Below are 17,502 nucleotides of genomic sequence, written 5' to 3'. Positions count from 1 at the left end.
TTTCATGCAGCGCTCTTGCGTCATTGTTTTTGCCATATAGTCAGATATGAAATAGCGTGTTTCTTCAAATCTGTTACAGTTTCTACCGCAGTAGAACCGTGCTTACAATATCAGCTTGATCTAAATAAAAGAATACGTATGTTCGAGTCAACGATCGGCATTTACCGTGGTTTTGTCAAGCGCAAGGTACGTATTTGGCTCGGTTCCTGCCGTTGCAAGCTCATTAAAATGCCGTTAAGGGGCTACTTCGCCACTGACATGTGCTCTCTTTCTCTTTAGGGTCCCTTTGCAAGTGCTGTTCAAGGCATTGCGGACGTCCTAATGTCAAAGAAACCTCGCAGAGGGCTGAGAAACATGAAAATTCATCAGAGCCTACTAGAGCTAATGCAAACACAACCTGAATCGTTCTGCTACCGAGTAAGCAATTAAGTGTGCAAGCATGTGATTTAGTATATACAGCATGAAGCTTAAAGCAGTGGAACTTTTACACGCACCTTATAATGTTTTCATATCGTGCGAGTTGAAAACTGCGCTGTAGGCTTTAGACCCACACTCTGTGGCATTGTTATGCAAGCACTTGCGACTCCATTTCACGTACTAGTGTCTTAATATGCTTATTACTGATTTCTTTTCTTGAAGGAGTGTAACTGGAATTTCACTGGTGGTTGCCTTGCTACGGTTCCTCATGTTTCATCAAATGGCTCCATTCTGCTGGCTCATCCATGTGGTGCCGAGCTAAGCAAGCTAGGTAGGTTATGTTATAGCTGCATTCCAAGCAACTTTAATCCTACTTTAATCCCAGTGCTCCAAAAAGCAGGCAAGTCAAACTAAACTGTCGCTATTGGTCTCGTCACAAGCACAACCACACACACTAAAGGCACTGACCATGCTGAAATAGTGTGCGAGTCCTGCCCAGAAACAAACTCTGAGGAAAGGTAGACTCCAAACATTATGTAACAGTGTTGGTAGGATGAGTACAGTTGTCATTGCCTGCCAGAGTTGTGTAAGTTCTAAGGAAAGTAAGTTGGTAACGGCATGCGGTCATAATTATGTAGCAGTGTTCAAGCTCCTACTTAATGTGTAGGTGACAGCAGTCTTTGGTAGCATTTCATTTTGTCACTTTCACAGATATCCCAACCACACTTTGTCATGCATGCGAGTTTCGTGTGGTCATTTCTTCAGCACTCATTTGCAAGCATCATTATATGCTATCATTATGAGAAGTTTGCAGCATATGAATTCTTCACTTGATGCAAGTTTGGAGTACCTCTTCTTATGAGATAAATAATTGTAACGCAAGAAACCAACTTTGTAAATTGTTATAGCACGATGTGAAACTATTTTCTTGTAGATTTGCAAAGTGCTACAAAGCACTCTGTTTCTACCTACTTGCACATAATGCAGATAATGTTTTCATGCCAGCAGCTGATCTAAATGTTCATTAGTGAACACTAGTTGCCATCTGTGTGATTAATTCACTTATTTGCTTTACTATTCCTTTTTCAGCCATATCTGAATACAGATCAGCTCCTGTGCACTCAGAGAAAGCATTTCTGCAGAAGCAATCAAGCCTAGTGCTGAACAACTCGGATACAACTAATGGCACAGTTTTTCAAGTGAGCCTACAAAACGTTCAAAAAGGTAAAATGTATCTCAACCATTCTGTTTTCTTGTTTTTATGTACCTTGGAGTAACCATCATTGAAACTTTCCACACTAGCATTAATGCCATAACACATAACCTAGTTACCATGACAGCAGTTTTCAGCTATATGCGCTCCAGTTTTCTGATGTCCCCCATTTTTGCTTATATGCTGTGAGGTTAGAGGGGCACTAAAGAGAAAAATCATTTGAACTGCATTACTAAGCTACTTTTTTAGAATACCAAGAAAGAGTTCCTTACCGTTAGAAGAGGCTTGATAAGTAAGAAAGGACGCAAAAATGAAAGATAGGTGGTAACGCTGCCTTGAAGTTCCTGCACCATCTTACCATGACACCATAGATACTTACGACATATGCTTGAGCATAGTTAATTTTATTTAGTTAACGTTAACTACATTGAATTCTAAAACAGCCAATGACTGAACTTAGCAAGTTGCAAGAACATTTACTGAGCCACAACAGCCCACATGAAAAATATATTCTTTGAAATCTGTGACGTTACACTGACATACAGGCAATGAGTGGGGTTGGACACGAAATTCTACAAAAGAAGTCTGGGCTTTATTTTCTCTTGTAGCAATCAACCTTATACTGCGAAATTAGCGAAAGTACACTTCTGAAAACGCACTTTCATCAGACGAAACTGATTTAGTATTTCTTTTTAGAGTCCCTTTATATGCAGGAAATCTCGTCCTTTTGCAACAATTTTCGATCAGAATTAAAGTGAAAAAATCTTCAAAAGATATTTGCAAATTGTTAGTAAGCAAGCTTTAAGAATAGCATCAGATTAGGCTGAATTTTTTAATATGCATAAGGATTCCAAATGTAGTCGTTAGCTAATGCTTGAGTCTTCACAAAAATCACTCAAGTCTGCAGAAGTTAGCATGAAGAATGTTAGAGACCTTAAGGAGGCTCCCAACCATTTGCTACGGCACCCACTTGCTTTACTGTGGTTTGTTACAACTTTTGCACTTAAGTACAGGCTTGAGGATATTGCAGATATTGTTCTTAGTGGTATGGCCCTGACTGGGGGGGGGAAGAAAATGCTTCATGCCACATCAGGACTGCTCTCCTAAACCTGACTACTGTCAAACAGCTCTGCTACGAAATTTAATGTATAACAAAGGATTGTGATTGTCCAGCCAAATTCTTATCTGTATGTGTGTTGTGAGCACCTCTACAGTGAAGACCACTACAACAAATTTACCTGACAGTGACCAAATATAGGCATCCCCATGGGCTGATTTGGTGCTTTACAATGAACACACATAGCAATACCGCTACTTCCCTCCATAGCCACCATGGAGTGGTGGTGCATATAGGAAGCACCATTGTGTGTGACGGTCTGGAAACCACAGTAGCTATGGAAGGCCAACCCCCACTCCCTCCCCCTGTTTCCATCTGGTGCGATGCTCTGCTCAGAAACATGGTCGAGACCAGAAAAAACGAGATGGATGTTGATGAAGGCAGTGATGAAGATCCTGCAGACTAACTGATAAATTTGACAAGGCAGGTGGCATTTAACAGTTTACAGCTGTGTCTTGCATCGGTCCCGGATTTCACCAAAGAGCGTGACACAAACTTCATTGCCATAACATCGGTTAAAGTCGCAGTTTCTATCAAACGAAGTGTGCAGAAGAAATTTAGTGGCTTACCTCATTCGCTAGGCATCTCTTGAGTTTGCGCTGAATGAAAATTGTCTTTTGCCAGACAAGCTTAGCCTGCTCTATAGTGAGTATGTGTGCTACCTTCACAACAAAGTGACCTATATAACGAAGGACTTTGGAGGTCCCAAGTGCTTCCTTGTAAATGTGCTTGATTGTATAGTGTTTATGTCCTAGCCGTGAGAGCATGTTACAGCAATCATAGTAACAAATGTTGTCCTGTTAAAATTGCCGGTGTGCACTAGCTGAAGCAAGTAAATCGCACTGTAGCAGCAAGGCTCCCTCCATGAAGACAGTGACGCACTCCACTTATATTAAGAAATTCTTTCTTATTGTAGACATGTGCAAATGTAACACTGGCTCACATTTCTGCCCAACTAACTATGCAAGTATCAGTGCCCAATTGCTTATTTCACAACACAGGGGAATAAAAAAGAGAAAAGAAAATTAATGTGACCCTTATGCGAGACGTACAAGCTATGAAACAGCCATACACACAAGTTATTTTCAAGTACTATTCTTGTACGCAGACATCTAAAGTTTGTCCCACATGTGTGCAGGCTGATTGGAAGCGGCTATGAAAATGACTGAAGCTACAACAAAAATATGACTGGAATATTGCTGGTATTTTTTACCGTCTGCAGGGGGAAACGTGCTTGAAGTTTGGTGCATTCACAGGAGTTCATTATCAATGGGTCACTGGCCTGTACTTTGCCAGTCGGGTTTGCATGTGCCACGAATCACTGGAAACAAACACATCAGTGCAGGGGCTCTTGCATTCCTCCATTCGTGCTCTGCCACTGACAGAGCAAAGCTGTGCCTGCGAAGCTCAAACAATCAAAGAAACAGCACACAACTGTTGTCCTAGTCAAAGCTTGAATAGTTGATGTTGGCAACTTTCAGCAATATGCAATAAAAGTCAGTGTTTTTGACCAGTGCTGGCTTTGACTCACAAGCACTAGCTCTACAGATTGTCGAAGAGAATTCCATCCTCTGCTACAATGTTTTGTTGAAGATCAGAGGTAGACGAGAAGTACATTTACACTGTGGTGGCGCTACATTTAGCTTTGGCGCCGCTAAAAGGAAGACTGCCGTGTATGGATTTTGCATGTGGATAAGAACACACTAGCACGCCTGATCCGAGCGGCCATGTCTGCCTGCCGTTCCTGGAAACATCGGCACCAGGCTGGTTAGCTTCATTGTACTGTGGCTGTGGTTGCTTGTTTTCGACCCACCTCCACAGATTGGTGACCTGGACAGGGCATGCTGTCTACAGAGAAAGACAAGTTGGATAAGACAATATGGCTGAATAAGCACACACACCATTGTCGTCTCCATCACTGTGTTGAGCACCTCCTCTGTTCTTGTGCACATTCAGTAACAATAATTGCCAAATCACATTCATTCAGCCTAACATGACCACTTGTTAGCTGCAAACCAAACAAAATTTGTTTGCTATGTAGGCATAGAAACCAATTGAAGGTTACATTGTTTTGGTGTTGGAACACTTTCTTAGTATGTATAAGCACTCGCCAGGCTTTTAAGGCTGGCACATGAATCAGCTGCATTTGAAAGTAGGCACATTTAATGTAGAAATATTTGCCTTCACTTTTTTCTTATGCTTGTTTCTCTTTTTATTTTTCTAGAAACTTCTTGCTGTGTGCGATTAAGGAACCATTGTCAGTACATTCATTTGTTTGACACACTGAACAAGGACCCAGTGGTGCTCTCGGAATTCATGTATGATGACACCCTTTGTTATACGACACCAAGGTGAGGCTTTAGCTGCTGAGGCTCGTCAGTGACCCCAGAAAGAGAAACTTTTTTTAATGCCTATTTCGTGTATAAGCTCTTCCACTGCCATACCCACTTGCTGAGCATGAAAGCATTGATATATTTAGACTGCTTTGTTTTCTATTTTCCCAATTACAATTGGATTATGGAACAGCTTGGACGTTGAATGTGTAGTGGACAATGCCATGTGGTCATTTTGTGAAGCAACGATCTTTCGATGTAGTATTTGTTTCCTAGTGTTTGTTTTCGATACCTAGGTCTGCAGTATCCTGGTGTGAAGGTATAGCAGTAGTATATGTCGGTAAAATGAATAAGCAAATAAACTTAGCAGTAGAAACCATATCTTCGCACTAGCATAAGTAGACAGTTCGATAACAGTGCAGCGGCAACACACTGGATGGTTATGGGTGTAGGTGCATGCATAGGTGACATTAGTATGGAGAGTTTGGCTAGCTTATATTTAATTATTGGCAAACTAATGTTCTCTGACAACAAAACATGAAGAGCACACACACAGGAGCTCATATCTGTCCTCTTAGTGTTTCATCATCGCAGCACTCTAGTTTCCCAGTCATGGGTGCCACTTGTTGGCACAGAGCACATGCTTCTGCTGGTGTCACCGTGACAACCGTGTGATTGGGACAGTTGTCTTTCCTGGGTGTGTCTCTGAGCAACTAAATTTTCTAATCGAATTCCAACATTCAGATGATCTGGCTTTGAATAGTGAAATACATGAATACAGGGGGCTAGTTTTTTAAGAGATTCATTTCCTGATCCACTCTTTACACCCACTATTATCAACTGACATGCTGCCACCAGGCCATTGCGCAAAACATGATGAAAAAAGAATAGGATATAAAGAGTTAACAACTATTCATATCCGAATTCACTCTTTTAACTTTGAATTTTGGGGGTAGGCAAATAGTGCTAAATTATAGTATTTCTTTCAGTAAAGGCAGTACAGTAAATGAAACGTTGTTTCAGTATGAGAATGAAACACCAAGTCTGTATGTAACCAGGTGTACATGAGAAATTTGTGTGGTTATAGTCATTTTGCTAAGAAATATTGCTTAAGGACTAGTCATTTGGCTTAGCAAAACACTACTCTACAACGCTAAGAATATTATTGTGACAGCCATATGTAGTTCCACCATGTAAAGAAGGCTTCAAATAAGCAAGGTAATGACCATGTAAGCAGCCTGATAGCAAGGAACTCGCAGTTAGGTCACTTTAAGATATCTTGTAAAATGCATAAACATCTGCAGCTTGTGATGCTTGCTAAGTAACAGCTTTCTTTATGCTTCAGTGTTGTTTCTACAGGAGTAAAAGTAATCTTTCATCCAGAACAGACATCACATTTGTCTGGATGTTTCTGTATATGCAAGCTTTATCAGTTACACTACCCCTGGATATTCATCAGCAAGTCAGCATTAGAAAATGTTGAATATGGGATGTAGTTCCCATATTTTGGGATTCCTGGTTCCTATTTACTGGCATGTAAATTTAATAACAAAAAAATGTGAGTTCACGTTTGAATTCACAAATATCTGCGCACTGCTGTTTCTCAGCCACCAGGTGATGGTGCTGTGGGACAGGTAACAACTGACACAAAGGTTTTTGATGTTGTCAGGCCAGATCAGAAGAAAACGCTGTTTCTGCTTCCAATGCTTATTTGTTTTTTTGTCATAATGATGGGCTGATAAACTTCGCCACGTTACACATTGATGCCAATATCATTTCTTTCTAATGTATTTATATATTTTTTTCAGCAACCACATCTTTGGAGAGCTTCTTGCAGTTACTGAGGCTGGAAGTATTCTGTTGCAGCAGTGTGATCGAATGTAAGTTCGTGATATTATCATTTTGTGAAGTTCAGAGGTTTAGATTTAATATTGACCATGCCAGTAGCATTTTGTGGTCATGAGGTCATCTACATCCAAAAAGTCATGTACTCTGGTGACCTTTTACTGTATGTTTAAGAAAAAATAATTTATATCCTACCTTGAAAGGCAAAAACTTTGACTGAATTGCTTGTCAGGTTTGGCTAATTAAATATAAAGGTAATAACACCTCCACACCTCGCACGTTACTCTTGAGTGAGGTCGATGTGAGACCATTATGTGGTGTACATATCCTTAATCCTATGCATTTTATGCCAGTCCATTTATTTCCACCCCTCCTTTCTCGCCCGTTATCTGTGTTAAGCTATTGGGCAATCTTTTATTACCCATCCTCACCATCGCTTATACATCCGCACAGCTTCTAAATGCACAGGCACAGGCCTCAGGAGAGCAGATAGTTGGGCTAGTTGGTTGAAAAGCATTGGTATGTTTTTCTCGGGCATCTCAGCAGCACAATGAGCATTTTTTTCTTGGCAACTGGCTAAATCAGTGACATCATGCTCACTTCATGCAACATCAAATCATGTCACATGCATGTACAGAGGAAGCGAGCAATGCAGAGCAGGTTGCGATGTGCGGTCCAAGGGCAGCGTGACTGTGCAAATAGCGCTGATCGTGTGCTACCAGCATGGCAATGTGGAGGTGGTCACATGGCGTGATGTCACTGCTCACACTGAACCACTCCCAGCATGCATCTACACTTCACAGTCTCCATGGAGTTCCCTCCCCCTCTGTGGCTCACCTGGTAGCGTCCTTCTACACTGTGCCTGGGCTTGCTGCCGCACAACCACTCCACAAACATCTGCTACCCCTCCTGTAAAATGTTTCACATTAAGAGAGTGATTTTTTAGACCCGACATTGTGGGCTAACTTCGGATCCTAGGTCTGTTGGCTTGTTATGGTTATGTAGCTCAAGTAGTGCCTGTAATGTTTATTACATTGCAGTTAGTCAGAAATAAAATGAGTTATAATAATCTGCATTTCAAACAGTTGCTTAATGCCATGCTGAAATTTGAAGGGGCCTTGAAGCACTCTTTAAACATACTAAGAAAACGTTGCCTATCTGTGGTGGAAGCTGGTGTGAGTATGTGAGCCAAATATTACTGCATTGCATGAAGCAGGGAATTTACAATCACGCGACAAAACCGGCAAAAAATTGCTTACTCGCACTTCCGCAATGCCATGTGCAGCGTCATCGAAAGCAGCTGGCCCACCAATGCTATTGCCTGCTTTTGTGATCGCAAGAGCATTCTCAGTAATGCATGATTGCTAATTTTGAGTTAAATAAATGAAAAGTATATATGCCTGCGATCTCAGAAAAAGCAGAATCATTTCGTCTTTCCACTGTGTGTAGTTGCATGAGCTGCACATGGCCTCCAAGATGTCAGCTATGAGCTGCGTAGCATAGTCTACCATGGCTGCCACTGGGTGCCGTGATGAGTCCCTTTGGCCAGGGCTTTGCTCTCTTGCCTTCTTTGCTGTGTAGCTTCCATCGTGCTGGTGAAGAAGAAAAGAGAGAGAAAGGAGGGTATCGGCACAACGACTCCAGTTATAGTTGAAAGATTCAAAAAATTTCTGCAACATGAGATTCATGAAATGTCCTTTAACAGTGAGGCCATTTTATGATGAGTTCAAGAAGTGTTTCATGACCCCTTTAATGCACCATTCTCTTATGTGGAGAGGTGCAAGTTAGCGTGTCAACAGCCAACACCTGCAGAGAATTGCACCTTCCATCATGCTTGAAAATGAAAAAGTGCAGAAGGCTTTGTACACTGACAGCTAAATGTGAAGAGAACAGGAAAGGGCTAAGATTGCAATAGACAACTTTTGGTTCTTTACAACCTTGCATCAGACTACCCATTAATTTCACTGCAGGAGGAGATTCGCGAGGCAGTGCCTTTTTGTATCCCAGAAATTGTGCAACTTCGTTTAGAAGTGCTGTGGGGCCCTCTTAAAGATAGTATTGTGTTCTGCAGACGCTCTGGTGCAGATGCTGTTCTTGTCACCAGCTTACTTGCTTATTGCGTTCCGTTTGTGTATATTACAGTCTAGCCTCAACATAATGAACACAGATCCAATGAAGTTAACCTAAAATGTTTCTCACCAATATCAGCATGTGACAAATTCGAACCGAAACGAATGGCAGACATAAAGATATTTTCATGCCGGATTGGACTTCGTAATATGCAGTTAAACCTTGATATAACGAATTCAATATAAAGAAATTCATGACATAACGAAGCATATAACTTTTTAATAACTTCTTGTCCATAAAACACCATGTATTTTGAATCTCAATATAACAAAACTTCTAGGATGCAGATGGTCAAATGGTTGGATTACTTGCAGCTGCTTGCAAACACAGCTCTCAAATCGCACGTCCTGCAACCGAGAGCAACCACCGAAGTGGAGCAGGGTCGTGTTCCATGTAAAGTCCAAGTGCAATAAGATCCTGTCTCACCCAGCGCACTGTATGCTTTAGGTGCAACTGAAAGCATTAAGGGTGAGCCAAGAAGGATGGTGGCTTGATGAGCACCGTCTTTCCGCGCGAGCAAGGGGAGAGGGGGCAGTAGAGCGAGCTCACAGTAACACAATCAAGCGTGCATAAGGGGAAGGGGGGGGGGGGGCAGGTTGGCATGCACCTCTTTTTATAGTGCAGCTGTGGCTGCTCACGGCTGAGTGCATACGCAGCCCGTGCACCCCATTTCAGTGATAGTTTGCCAAGCATGCAGAGAGTGGACAAGCCAAGTTGACGTGGCATCACGTGCACTGTCTTCCTGTGCATTTAGTACTGGAGGTTGCATAATCTCAATTTTCTGAGACGAGTTGAAGCAAAAGACAGATGGAAGCATTCGCTCCCTGCTGCAAGCCCCATTATGATAGCATTGTCCAACTGCTGGCGACACCATCAGCTGCGGGGTGGAATCGATGTGGAGGCATGGCTGGCTTCCCTTCGTACCCTTGATGTGAAGGTATTGTCGACACAGCATGAAACTATCTTTCGCTGGCGACTCTCAAATTCAGTGAAATGATTCTGTTTTTTTCTTGTTCAAATTTGCTTTGTTTTTTTTTTTTCGATTGCCCAATAACTTGGAAAGTCTTGTGGCCATCCACCAGTGACTGTATTTATTTGCATCTAAAACCAAATTTCAATATAACAGAATTTTCATATAATGAAGCAAATTGCAAATTTTACCAACTTCATTATATCAAGGTTTAACTGCATAACAAGTTTCAACTATACCACAAATTGGGTGTCAAGAGACAAACAAGTATAATTCATATATTGCAGCGAACCGTCGTGGAGAGCCACTGTGTCTCATGAGCATCCGTCCAGCAATCAGTGGTGGTGCACCAGTTTTGGAAGCCATCCTCGGCATGTCTGCTACATGGATCGCTCTGGACTGTATAGCCTTGATGCAAGAAGACCGGTATGGCTTCATATTTTTAGTGTAAAAGAAAACTTGTGCACTCATGGTTTATCTATAAAAAATTCAGCATCACCTTTCTTGGGCAATAAATTTTAGCCGTTACATTGCTTGTGTAGCTTTTGTGGCGAAAGCTTTTATGGTGTCATAATTCTCCTGTCGACTATTGCTCCAGCTTTGCATAGATCGACAGAAATGTGCCCCAAGCTGTCTGCCATAAATTAAGCATCAGTGAATTCCCTTACTTATGAACTAATAGACCGTTTTCTTAATTTGAAAGTTGGCTTCACTGCATTTATTTATTTATTTATTTATTTATTTATTTATTATACCCTCAAGGCACGATTGTACATTGCAGAGGAGAGGGGCAAGGTAAATACAGAGGCAAACCACACAATAGTTGATTATAGAAAAAAATATATAAGTGCAAAGAAGCGGAAACTTTTGAAGAAAATGTCAAAGCTAAATACGTGGAAGTCAATAATTAATAAAAAAAACAAGTAAAGATAAGAAAGGAAGGCAACAACATGGCAAAAACATAGCAAAACATGGTATACAATATAATAAGAATGGTAAATGGAAACTTCAAAAGCATGGCAAAAATACATGGCGTAAGAAAAAAAAAGTAAGGAAAGAAAAGAAAAAAGAGAATATACCATGTAAAAATACAAGCCATAACTTAAAATTATGGCATAAGAGCAGTTATTAGGCAGAACAAGCAAACACAACATTAATTTATAACATGAAACTTTGAAGTGTGGTTTTAGAGTTATTGGTGTCAGCTATGCTTGTAAGTAATGTGGGTAAGTTGTTCCAATCTTTGCTCGTTTGGGGAAGAAATGAATATGAAAAGCCGACAGTGTTGCAGTGCTTCCTTTTGGCGGTGGTCAATGCGAGATGAAATGTGTGGTGGCAGTTGAACAAAAATAGAACGTAAATATGCGTTGTGGTAGTAGATTTTATGGAAAAGACATAGGCGAGATAGCTTTCTGCGGGTTGATAACAGCAGGAGGTGTAGGAGAGCTTTTATGTTAGTGACACTCGCAGTTCTTTGGTAGTTGGTGAGACTGAAACGGGCTGAGCGATTCTGTATTGCCTCTAGAGACTGTATGAGGGTGTCATGACCAGGATCCCATACTGATGATGCGTACTCAAGCTGTGGACAAATGTAAGTTGTGTGCAGTAAAAGCGCATTTGCGTATTTGCCGGACTAATCGCAGCACTGTTCATGGTTCGAGGGAAAACAAAGTGCTTAGCTGCACATACTGAAGCTTGTCTGTTGCATATAGTTTCATAACAAGAGCCACGTCTATATTTTCCATCTCACAACTAAAAAGTAACTGTGCTCATACCCGCTGGTTCCAAAAATGATTATGCCATCATTAGCTTGGTAAATTGCATTACAGGAAATCTAGCTTTGCATTTATGTAAGTTCATTTATGTATGTTTATGTTTCACTATTTGTAGTGAAAATAGATGCTTGGTTAGTATTCCTGTTTGAACACTTCTGTTGCAAAAATGCGACAAGAGAAACCATTTTATTTGGTTTAGTTAGGATTCCAATCTTGAGTTTAATGACCAGCTTGTTTTTTTCAAAGTTTCATGCCAGTGTTCTGTCATTTATTGCTAATGACGTGTAATTTTTTTGAACTGGTATTTCTGTGCACAATAACAGTCGTTCGAAGACCGATTTAGGTGCTGTAGAGGTTGTGCAACACCACTGATCTTTCTTACGTAGTGAGGAATTTATTGTTTTGACATTAGGCTTATTATTTGACATTAATGGCATGAATTATAGAATCTAGTCAATTTTTTCTTTCTTTATTTTTTCAGTGAAGGACAAGGCTTTGTTGTATTACCTGATGCTGTTCTTGTAACCTTTATCAATAACCAGACAAAGTTTTTTTCTGTAGCCACTTAAGATCTCTACATCCATTGCTTTAAAAGGAACTTGACTTTTTCTTAAACCTAATCCTAAGGGGGTTAATTACGTTCTCCTTCTGTATCACATGTACAATGGAACCCTGCTGATCTGTTCCTTGTTCATATGTTTTTCCCGGGCATGATGTTGCTAAAGCCCAGTCCAAGCAAAGACATCTATGTATTAAAATACCCTTTGATACGTCATCGTTCCCACAATGTCCCCGCGTGATACATGGCGACTTTGGCTTATAAATACAAAAGGATATCAAGTGTACCACCTGCAACTTAAAAATTCTAAAGGAAAAGCATCAATCACATTAGACACATTAGCTCCACATATCATACCACCAGCAACGTGCACTTTTGACATGCCACAGCTTTGGTGGTGTGGTCCTGGCGGAAAATTCTGACACCAAACAGTGCGCCATTCAATGTTTGTATTCTGCATGACCACGTACCAATTTTCCCATAGAATCGAGCAAAATGGCGATAATTTGGTTTTAATACGTCAATGGCATGGTCGTCAGCCATGTCACTGGTGCCTCCTCGAAACCGAAATTACCGAAGACTAGTTCATCCACTATAGTCACCGACCATGTAGAGATCGCTTCATGTTGAAAGGCTGTATTTGCTGTTTTTCATGAGAGTTCTGCACGTCCAGCATTTGTTCATCTGCATGTTAAATAGCAACATGATCCCAGCAACTTCAAGCAGTTGCACGTGGCACAAGTTCCATCTATAATGAACAATAATGACTGTTGCTGTACAATAATCACTGTTGCACAATAATTTGGCTATCACAGCTTGGTCAACTTCTGTTATGTTGCCACAGGATGAAGATTCAGTGCACACATTGACTGCACTTCGTCTATCTGTAGCAACAGCATGAAAATGGTCAGAATACAAACCTATCAGTTTGCACGCTACTGCATGTGAGCGCAGCAACGCGTTGATAAACTTGGGCCATATTGTACCAAACTCTCGTGCGATCACTTTCAAAGATAATACAGATAAAGTTTTGTAGCTCTGAATGTGTCGGCGGGCAAAAGCGATCTTGGCACTGTGACTAGAGAGCATGTTTGGCAGTGTGCCAAAATGTAGTCGCTCTTGTCGCTCTTGTCACTCTTGTAGCAATGTGTCTGGCGCTAGTGATATGAAATCTTGCAAACGTGATTGTGTTCCTGAAAGTGATCATTCAAGAGTATGGCACCTTTTTTGGCCGCTTGTGGAATAAGTTACTCATCATCATCATCAACAACCACCTATTTTAAGTCCACTTCAGGATGAAGGCGTCTCCCTCCAATCTCCAATTACCCCTGTCCTGTGCCAACCGATTCCAACTTGCGCCTGCAAATTTCTTAATTTCATCACCCCACCTAGTCTTTTGCTGTCCTCGACTGTGCTTCCCTTCTCTTGGCACCCATTCTGTAACCCTAATGGTCCACCAGTTATCTAACGTATGCATTACATGACCTGCCCAGCTCCATTTCTTTCTCTTAATGTAAACTAGAATATCAGCTATGCCCGTTTGCTCTCTGATCCACACCGCTCTCTTCCTGTCTCTCAACGTTACACCTATCATTCTTCATTCCATCAATCCTTGTGCGGTCCTTAGCTCGTTTTTGAGCGTCTTTTGTGCAGTCTTCATCTTGTTTTTGAGAGTCTCCCAAGTTTCTGCCTCATAAGTTAGCACCGGTAGAATGCACTGATTGTACACCTTTCTATTCAGGGATAATGGTAAGCTCCCAGTAAGGATCTCAGTATGTCTGCCGTATGCACTCCAACCCAATTTTATTCTTCTGTAAATTTCGTTCTCATGATCAGGGTCCCCTGTGAGTAATTGACCTAGGTAACCATATTCCTTCGCAGACTCTAGTGGCTGACTGGCAATCCTGAACTCTTGTTCCCTTGCCAGGCTATTGATCATTATCTTTGTTTTCTGCATGTTAATCTTCAACCCCACTCTTACGCTCTCTCTGATAAGGTACTCAATTTGTTGTAACTTGTCGCCAGTTTTGCTGAACAGGACAGTGTCATATGCAAAGCGAAGGTTGCTGAGATATTCACCGTTAATCCTTGCTCCTAAGCCGCACCAATTTAATAGCTTGAATGCTTCTTCCAAGCACGCAGTGAAGAGAGGAGATTGTAACTCCTTGACTGACCCTTCTTTATAGGTGTATTCTTACTTTTTTTTTTGTGATGAATTAGAGTAGCTGTGGAATTTTTGTAGATATTTTCCAAAATATTTACGTAAGCCTCCTGTACTACTTCATTACGTAATAGCCTCTATGACTGCTGGTATCTCTACTGAATCAAATGCCTTTTCGTAATCTATGAAAGCCATGTAGAGAGGCTGATTGCACTCTGCAAATTTATGTGATTGATCGCAGGGATGTAATCCATCGTAGAGTATCCCTTCCTGAATCCAGCCTGTTTCCTTGGTTGACTGAAGTCAAGTGTTGCCCTTATTCTCTTGGAAATTATCTTGGTGAATATTTCATACAATACTGAAAGCAAGCTAATGGTCCTATAATTTTCAATTCTTTAACGTCTCCCTTTTTGTGGATTAGTATAATGTCGGCATTCTTCCAGTTCTCTGGGACCCTTGAAGGCGCGAGACATTTCGTATAAAGGGCTGCAAGCTTTTCAAGCATGATGGCTCCTCCATTTTTATTAAATTGACTGTTATTCCATCTTCTCCTACCGTCTTTCCTTGTTTAATGTCTTCTAAGGCCCTTCTAACCTCATTGCAAGTTACAGAGGGAGGCTCTGTAACCTGTTCATTACTACTTTCAGTGGAGGTATCCTGGCTGCTTTGGGTATTGTACAAGTCAGCATAGAATTCTTCCGCTGCTTCTACTAAATCTTTGAAATTGCTGATATTACCCTGCTTATCTTTCGGTGCATACGCCTTGACTTGTCCTATGCCAAGTTTTCTTCTCACTGATTTCACGCTGCGTCCATTTATTACTGCTTCCTCATTCTTTATTTACGTTATAAATGCGAATATCCTTTATTTTCTCCTGGTTTATCAGTTTTGACAGTTGTGCAAATTCTTTCTGATCTCTTGAGTTGGACTGTTTCATTCTTTGTTGTTTCTTTATTAGGTCCTTCGTTGCTTGGGAGAGCTTACCTACTGTTTGCCTTGGTGTGGTGCCTCCCATTTCAGTTGCTGCTTCTGAAGCCAGTCTACATCTTGCTGTTAAAGGCTGCAGATTTGTTTGCAAGTAACAGCCTGAATTGGTCCACCTTTAGCCTTACTGCCTCTTGGTTGGTCTGTCTCCTCTTGACCAATTTTACTCTCTCTCTCTTCAAATTCAGGTGAATCCTAGATTTCACTAACCTATGATCACTGCACTTTACCCTACCTAACACTTCTACATCCTGCACTATGCTGGGATCAGCAGAAAGTATGAAATCGATTTCATTTGTTGTTTCACCATTAGGGCTTTTCCAGATCCACTTTTTGTTGTTATGCTTTCTGAAGAAGGTATTCATTATTCATAGCTTATTCCTTTTCGCGAATTCTACCGACTTCTCTCCTCTGGTGTTTCTAGAACCGACGCTGTAGTGGCCAATTGCTTGTTCACCAGCCTGCTTTTTCCCACTTTTGCATTTAAGTCACCCATTGCTACAGTATACTGAGTTTTCACTTTTCTCATAGCATTTCCACATCTTCATAAAACTAATCTACTTCATCGTCATCATGACTGGAGGTTGGAACGTAGGCTTGTACCACCTTTAATCTATACCTCTTATTAAGTTTTATTACAACTACTGCTACCCTCTCATTAATGCCATAGAATTCATCAATGTTGCCAGCTGTGTCCTTATGTATTAGGAATCCTACTCTGAACTGCTTCTTATCTGGTAGTCCTCTATAGCAGAGGACGTGGCCATTTGTCAGCACTGTATAAGCCTCACCAGTTCTAACCTCACTCAGGGCAATGATATCCCAAACAATGCCTGATAGTTCCTCAAAAAGTCCTGCTAAGTTAGCCTCACTTGAAAGAGTTCGGGTGTTAAAGGACGCAAGGGCCAATTTCCATTGGCGGCCTGTCCGGGTCCAGGTATTCTTAGCAACCTCTGCTACATTACAAGTCTGACTGCCGCCTTGGTCAGGTGCTCCACAGCTGCTGGGGACTGAGGGCCATGGGTTAATTGTAGGAATCATGCGTGAGGTGGTGGCTGAATACTGCACCAGGGAGGCCAATCCCTGGTCTGGTGAGGGAGTCTCTTTGTTGAAGCTTCATGGGCCTTCCTAATTGTATTAGTGTAGCCCCACTGGTTCTCAGTGTTTTAGCCGGTGTCAGGTGCCACTCCAAGCCTGGAGATGTTTGAGTACTGGAGGAACTAAATTAAAGATTACCCCATTCAGATTTTAAAAAAAAGAAAAAACTTGAGGATTCGAACTTTTGACTAAGATAGCCGAGTATACAAGCTAGCTCAGTCAGATAACCCTGCAGGCTGTGAGGCTATCTATGGCACAGAATTTCAGCCTGGAGAATTTTATATGCCGAAAAACTTTCTTGATTTAACCGCGATAGATGGTTCTGACCTCGTAGTTCTAGATTCTCACGTATGCAGGCGGCCGTGAACTCAGGTAGGTAAACGAGGTGTTTTGACGACCTATGAAAGCACTTAAAATGACAAGGGGACAAAATAATGGTGGGACTAGTCGCTTCTCTCACCCAAAAGGCGACGAGACACGGAGTACTTCCATCTTGTGCTGTGTCGAAGGCCATGCCGTCGAGAGTGGATAAGCTGCACTGTTATATACATATACTGTACGTATAAATACATGGAGACTTTCGCTCACGAATGAATCACAAGACTCCGACAGCGAATTTTCTGCGACACAGAGCCCATAACGCTGCTCGCATTTAAAAATAAAGTTACACATTTTATGTTAGTTACTCATTCTTTCCCAAATTCAATACATTGGACTCCCAGTTATTCAGACTTTAGGCAGTCCCCATCGAGTCCTCATTAGCTGTTGGCAGCTGAGCAATGCGTAGTGTCCTTGTTTTAATATTTAACAGTATGGTTGCATGATGTATAAGTGCATGTTCACATAATATGTTTCCCGGGTATTGCGTTTTTTTCTAACGGTCCCATGGAAAACGTATTA

The 17,502-nt window shown here is 41.3% G+C and overlaps 1 protein-coding gene and 1 long non-coding RNA gene across 3 annotated transcripts in view; one reads left to right on the top strand and one right to left on the bottom strand.

The window, feature by feature from the left end:
- Positions 1 to 17,502, top strand: part of LOC142571616 (uncharacterized) — a 43,127-nt gene that overhangs the window by 435 nt on the left and 25,190 nt on the right. For both annotated transcript variants that reach the window (XR_012825913.1, XM_075680126.1), the window contains exons 2-8: positions 80 to 186; positions 280 to 417; positions 640 to 748; positions 1,507 to 1,641; positions 4,972 to 5,098; positions 6,889 to 6,960; positions 10,313 to 10,451. Coding sequence is in view for 1 of the 2 variants with exons in the window: in XM_075680126.1 (XP_075536241.1) it covers positions 80 to 186; positions 280 to 417; positions 640 to 748; positions 1,507 to 1,641; positions 4,972 to 5,098; positions 6,889 to 6,960; positions 10,313 to 10,451 (827 nt within the window). In the remaining variant the exon portion in view is untranslated. The remainder of the gene's footprint in view (positions 1 to 79; positions 187 to 279; positions 418 to 639; positions 749 to 1,506; positions 1,642 to 4,971; positions 5,099 to 6,888; positions 6,961 to 10,312; positions 10,452 to 17,502) is intronic.
- LOC142571618 (uncharacterized) lies at positions 3,491 to 8,664 on the bottom strand. The gene is made up of 3 exons (XR_012825914.1): positions 8,434 to 8,664; positions 7,763 to 7,834; positions 3,491 to 4,595 (listed from the first exon to the last, which is right to left on the bottom strand). It is a non-coding gene; the product is annotated as an uncharacterized LOC142571618 (long non-coding RNA).

Source organism: Dermacentor variabilis, chromosome 2, assembly GCF_050947875.1.
Source record: "Dermacentor variabilis isolate Ectoservices chromosome 2, ASM5094787v1, whole genome shotgun sequence".
In the NCBI taxonomy this organism is placed as follows: domain Eukaryota; kingdom Metazoa; phylum Arthropoda; class Arachnida; order Ixodida; family Ixodidae; genus Dermacentor; species Dermacentor variabilis.
The sequence above is the reverse complement of the archived record's forward strand: the minus strand, read 5'-3'. Positions and strand labels throughout refer to the sequence as shown.